Genomic DNA, 6,343 nt, shown 5'->3' with positions numbered 1-6,343 from the left:
CGCGTGGCCCCGCCCCCGCTCCAAGACGCGAGGGTGTGTGGAGGGCCGTGCTCGCAGCCGATTGGTGAGAGCAGGTGCCGCTGACGGCGTCGGGTGTCGGCATTGGGCCACAGGCCGGCAGAAGGCAGGCTGCCCCTAAGGTGGGCGGGGTCAGGACGTAGGTCCGTGCTCCTAGCGGCCAGGCCAGATGCCCCTCCCCCTCCGCACGGGAACCTCTTCTTGGGCGGGAGCTGGAGCGACCCGACCGACAGTGGAGGGATGGACCAGCCAGGGTGGGAGGAACAGGGTAAAGTCTATACTTTCCTTAGGCGGCAACCGCTGCCCCAAGGCCTCTGACCCGCTGCTTACGGATTTTGCACACCGGTCCAAGACATCCGCTAGTTGGCAAAAGGGCGCTAATGCGAATTCTGTGTTCAGGGATCCAGCAGTTCCTGTCCTGATCAGTCCTAGGGGGTAGAAGGGCCCCTCAGGAAGACATACTCAGTGCGCCAGTTCCCTATTTGTGACTCAAAAAACAAAACACAGTTGGGAGTGTTCTGTTGCTAAATTACACTGCCGTCAGCCCATCTATTCTGACATATCACCAAATGAAAAGCACTTGAGCTTTTTTGTTGTTCATCTTCACCCAAGGATATTTTCCCATTGATTTTTAGAGAGTGGAAGGGAGGGGAGAGACTGAGAGATTTGGATGTGAGAGACATAGATTGGTTGCCTCCCACACGTGCCCCGACCAGGGCAGGGGTTTGAGCCTGCAAGGTAGGTATGTGATCTTGACTGGAATTTCTATCCACTGAGCCAAACCGGATAGGGTGAGTTTTTTTTTTTTTAAATCCTCACCAGTGGACATGCTTAGAGAGAGAGAGAGAGACATCAACATGAGAGAGAAACATTGATCAGTTGCCCTAAGGGAGAGGTGGGATACAGGAATTGAACCTGCAGCTTTTCTGTGCACAGGACAATGTGCAACCAACCTGAACTGTTTTTAAAGTGCATACTTAAAAAAAAAAAAGGCAGAAACAATAATTATTAGATCAAGTATTAGTATGTATTTATGCACAATAATAAAAACAGATTTACAAGTTAAACTGGAAATTTAAACATAAGAAGTTTAACAGCTTTTGTTTATTATATTAAATAACCAAAACACCTTTTATTCCCAAAATTGGTAAAGAATAAATAATGTAATTTACAATATGGTACAAAAAGTAATCAGGAAGGACAGGCATTCCGCTTTATACATACACTGTATATGTATATTTATTAACTATTAAACAAATTCACATCTCAAACAAGCCGAAAACCTTAGATGATATGGCTTAACGATTATTAAAAGAAACAGCAGTAAGTTCTGCTGCCTGGGCCAGAAGCTCTGGAGCCAGTTATCCTGTTACAGAATGAAGGGTACAGGTTGCTGTAGTGCTTCCAAGACTGAACTTACTTAACATGACTTACACATTACTGTGGGATTAGGAGAGAGCTTTGATAGTCAGGAAAGGTTTGCTGTGGTTTCTTTCTTTTTCCCCCCTTAAGACAAAGTGCCCTATTTCCTCACGAATGCATCTGATAGGTCTCAAAGTTTTAAACAACAAAAACCCACAGCAGCTGCTGTTCTCGTCCACTAGTTTCCAGTGCTTCTGTTCCATCATATTTCTCTGCACAGGTTTGGACTGGATGGTAAAAATGCTATTACACTGAAAAGGAAACCCATCAGTAGTGACACAGAATGATAAAGAATGGGACTCTGAGGCTGAGAACCCAGAGATGTAGGGAAGCAAGCAGATCAACTTACGAAATGTTTCCAATTATCCCCACTCCCAGAGCAAGTGCTCTACACCTAGAAGATACAGAGAAATAAAAAAATATCATCCTAAACCTCATGTGGAACCATAAACTTCGATCTGCCTCTGCATTTTCTAAAGAAGAAAATGCTCACCACTGGATAGTCACAGTAAGAGTTAAGGCCACACCACCAACTCCCTTAAGACCGGAGACAATCTCACTCTTTACAAAAGATGAATCAGCAAAAAGATGCCAGACATTAGAGTGACCTCGGAAATAGGTCTCAGAAACTGACCTGTTCTTAATTATAACATGCTCAAGGAAGCCACAGGTGCATACTGAGACTATGACGCCTGCCACTGGAGAGACAGAGAAAGATGCAGGAGGTGGGAGGCTTGGGTCTTTTGAAAATCCCAGCCTTTAACAATTACTTATTTTGTGTGTGTGTGTTCTTCACCTTGCTTTTCATATCTGTTTTGAGTTGCCCAGCCTTTAACAATTACTTATTTTGTGTGTGTGTGTGTTCTTCACCTTGCTTTTCATCTGTTTTGAGTTGAAAAGGATTCCACTTAAAAAAACATCTCCTACAGATCAGTGGAGCTTTTCTTTCCCATCCAAACATACAACATGCCCACCACCCCTTACCTTGCCGTTTCCAAATTTAAGTCAATAGGAAAGCTTTGAGTCTCACACCTGGGTTATGCCTGGAGAACTGGCTTGTCACATACACACTTCTCTGGTTGCTTGGGAAGCAGCAGAATTCTCTGGAATCTTGTGAGTTTTATTAGAGGTGAGAAGAGTCGGTCTACTCTCCTCCCTGGCCCACTTCCCCACTGAATGACACTGGCCAGCCAGCTACTCCCAGACAGATTCTATGCCAGAAACCCAGGCAGGGGGTGCAGCTAAATAGCTACAAAAGCTGATCTTGAGTCTCAGAGTTTTTCTCCTTTTAGGTGTCACTGGGTGACAGGTGCCAGCCTACCGACTAGACTGCCTTGAGGTGACCCTGATGAACAAGCAGCTCAGGAGCCCTACTGTCTCTGGCACAGTACACACTGCCATTGGGCATCACATTGCAGCTCTGATGATACTTGATCGGTCCTGGTCCCAGACAGTGGAGGAGTGTGAGGAAGCTAGTCATGGCCTAAACTTGGCCTGGTCTATTATCCTACTGCAGACCTAACACAGTCAGATGCCCCGAGAGTGAGTGTCAGAGAGTGAGAGAGAGATCGATCCTGATCTTGTTCAGCTCAATATAAGGTGCTAATTTCAGAAAGCTGATATATTGATCACAAAACACAAGTAGCTTAAAAATACTCTGGTCCAATGTTGTTGATATCTCTTAATAAAGTGTTAGCATGTTCCTTTCTTTCATATCTCCAGAGCTTTGAGACTTTTCCTAAGAGCCCAAAAGGCTTTTTCTTAGTGATGTTGGTGCCTAGAACCAGATCTGAAAGAAGGAAGCCACATTAGAGGCAAAAGCTCGAGAAACAATTGAAACAAAGAAAAGAAGCTATTGCCTAGAAGCCAAATGCCCTGTTTCCTCCATGGCTGGGAGCGAATGACCCTGCCTGCAGCCTAAAAGGGCTGCAAACAGCTGGCAGCTGGTGAGACAACGGGATCAAGAGTGTCCACTCTCCTTGCATACACAAAAGACCTTTCTTCTCCTTTCCACACAGGCTGACCTCTCATTGTGGAGAAGCCTCTGTAGAGGACCAGGGCTGGCCTCAAGAGCTGCCTTCTCCGCCAGTCAGGGCAAGAGGAAAGGTGAGCAACAGAGATGGAGATTGGTTCAGGTGGATGATCCTGGCTGTCAGGGGAGGGTGAAGCAGCAGGTGGGATGGTGGCTCAGGTATTACTAGTCCAACACAAGAGCACTGGCTTCTGGCCACACGTAATGTGGCTAAAGGGTGAATTAAATGTTGCGTTTCCCAAGGCTGAGCAAACACAGGAGCCTTGTTAGCTCCATTCCGGGGGAGAACTGGAAACTGGACTACTTGCAATGGTAACTGGTCACCCAAGGAGGCTCACGGAGTACAATACAGCGATGTGGTAGTGCTCTAACTGCATCAGGATGTATGATCCTTGTCTGCATTCCCTGAACAGGAAGGAGCAAAATAAGAGACCACTGGGCAAAAGAAGACATGGGGGATTAAACCTGCACATCACAGTGTGCTCTGCTCTTAGGCCAACGAAAGGAAGAGAAGACCGAAAAAAAGAAATTCCCCTGAAAAGTATATTTGTCTCAGATGCTAAACAGTAACACATCAGAAGTTCAAGGACTCATCAGGAAAGTCTTAACTGTGGTTAAACAAGTGCTTAGGATCATCCCAATAGAAGTAACGTTATAGATCACCTAGAAGAAACTTTAGATGGATGCAAGAAGGAAACCAACTAAACGGGTTTACCTCCTCATTGTCTAATTCTTAAAACAAAAGAAAAACATTCTCCAAGCAGCTTAGCAGGATTCTTTTCTGAAAGTCCATATAACCTGCACAAGACATGATTCTTTCCCCGTCCTGTTCAGAAAACACATCTAAATAGGGAAGCACTAGGCAAGGATCAGTATTTCTGGGGTGATGGCTCCAGTTACGCTGCCCTGGGACCCTTCTGCTGTCCTGTGATCAGTGTCCCCATGAAGCTGTCTTAGGGTACAGATACTACCAGGCAAAGCCCAGGCCAGGCCCAGCTGTCCCGTCACCCCCTTCACCCCCTTCCATCATCATGCTGCAAAGAAGCAATCACATCAGTGTCCCCATGAAGCTGTCTTAGGGTACAGATACCACCAGGCCAAGCCCAGGCCAAGCCCAGCTGTCCCGTGTCACGCCGTCACCCCCTTCCATCATCACGCTGCAGAGAAGCAATCAAAGTGTGGTACAGGTTTTGCAGAAAGAATGCAGCCATGACCTGGAGCCTCCCTATAGAGAGCAGGGAGATTACAACTCCCCAGGGCACGACGACTACGCCGGGCACACACCCACTCCTTTCTTTCAGAAAGAAAACCCACTGAACTGTCCAACACAACCACCAAGGCAGATATGTGGTCATTACACAGACCCCAATATGAGATCCCACGACTGGCGAAGAATGGCTCCAATGCCAGTGATGTATGACAGTCCAGGACTCATCCTCATCTCTCAGGCCACTACGGCCCTCTCCCCGTTGGGATACAGCTTCCAGCATTTTGCGTATTCTGGGGTGCAGAGGTGTCTCTATTCTGACCATCTTCTGGGGGTCCTGGGCTTGATTTGTGTTTTCTCTACACCTACCACAGTTGAGGACTGGACCACCAGCCCTGTAAGCCCTCCTCTGAAGCCTCCAGGATGCCCCCACCATGAGTACGCTGTATGTTCACTGGGATAGGTCACTGACAGGGGGGCCACTTCCACTGCCATCAAACAGAACCTCTCGGCGGCTGGGCTCAGCGATGGACAGCTCCTGGGCCAAGTCGTTGAATCGAGATATATAATCAACGCTGTTTTCATTCATCATGCACACCAGCTGGGAATCCACGACCTGTGGGCAGAGGACACAAGGCAAGACCACATCAGCTGGTGGTGGCCTGCCACCTAGACGAGGAGACTCGCTACCACCAGGATTTCAGTAGAAGGTGAACTTGGGTCTCTCTACGGTGAAGATTGGAATCTCCCATCGACTTGCCATGTAACGGTGGCCTAGTACTCTGGGAAGAAGCTCAGAATCGCCCATCGTTTTGAACTCTCACTGTTTTGACAAGTGTGCAGGAGAGCCCACTGTGAGCCTGGCACAGCTGGTTGCTGGGATCAGAGCAGTGCTTCCCTTTATATGAGATTTGTCAGGGAAGACAGTTAAACAAACAGGCAAACGGCACAGAGAGGAAAGCAGAAACTGTGGGGTGGCCTGTAGGAGACGTAAGTGGAGAAAGTGGACAGAGTCTGCCCTGGGGGAAAGGGGAAGCACATTCCTGTGAGAAGAAACAGCAAGTGCAAAGGCCCTGAGGTGGGAACAGGCTTCGGCTCTTCCAGAAACAAGAAAGCTGGTGGATGTGACAGTGAGTAAGGACAACAGTTGAATAAGAGAAGAGAGACTTAAGTGTGTACAGCAGGGCCTTAGGTATTGGGATTTCATTCTGTGGACAAAACCATGGAACATTCTGCCATACAGTCTTCAGGATTTACTGTCTTCCTCCTTTGCTGGAGTGAAAGCCTCATGAGGACAGGGCCTTTGTTTTATTCACTCAGTGCCTGTAGCAGTGCCTGGCACATCATGAATAAATTGCACGATATAATGAAATAAAAAGCCTTGGAAAATTCTGAGTAGAGCTATGGCCTGAACCGAATTTTAAATCTATTATGAGAAATATAAAACAAACAAATTTGTTTTCAAAAAGTAGAGCAAGCCCTGGCCGGTTTGGCTCAGAGGTTGGAGTGTTGGCCTGTGGACCAAAGGGTCTTGGGTTCAATTCCCTGTCAAGGGCACGCACCTCGGTTGCGGGTTCTATACCCCGCCCCAGTTGGGGTACATGCGGGAGGCAACTACTTGATGTATCTCTCTCTCAAGTCATTTCCCCCCCCCCCGCCATCTC

At 47.4% G+C, this 6,343-nt stretch overlaps 1 protein-coding gene across 1 annotated transcript in view; it reads right to left on the bottom strand.

Annotated features, from left to right (window-relative positions):
- Nucleotides 1-4,530: 4,530 nt before the first annotated feature.
- The window catches only part of CRAMP1 (cramped chromatin regulator homolog 1), a 65,652-nt gene continuing 63,839 nt past the window's right edge, over nt 4,531-6,343 (bottom strand). The window contains exon 21 of the mRNA XM_014539988.1: nt 4,531-5,295. Coding sequence (XP_014395474.1) covers nt 5,131-5,295 — 165 coding nt within the window. The 3' untranslated portion in view covers nt 4,531-5,130. The remainder of the gene's footprint in view (nt 5,296-6,343) is intronic.

This window comes from Myotis brandtii, unplaced genomic scaffold (assembly GCF_000412655.1).
Source record: "Myotis brandtii unplaced genomic scaffold, ASM41265v1 scaffold233, whole genome shotgun sequence".
NCBI lineage: Eukaryota > Metazoa > Chordata > Mammalia > Chiroptera > Vespertilionidae > Myotis > Myotis brandtii.
The sequence above is the reverse complement of the archived record's forward strand: the minus strand, read 5'-3'. Positions and strand labels throughout refer to the sequence as shown.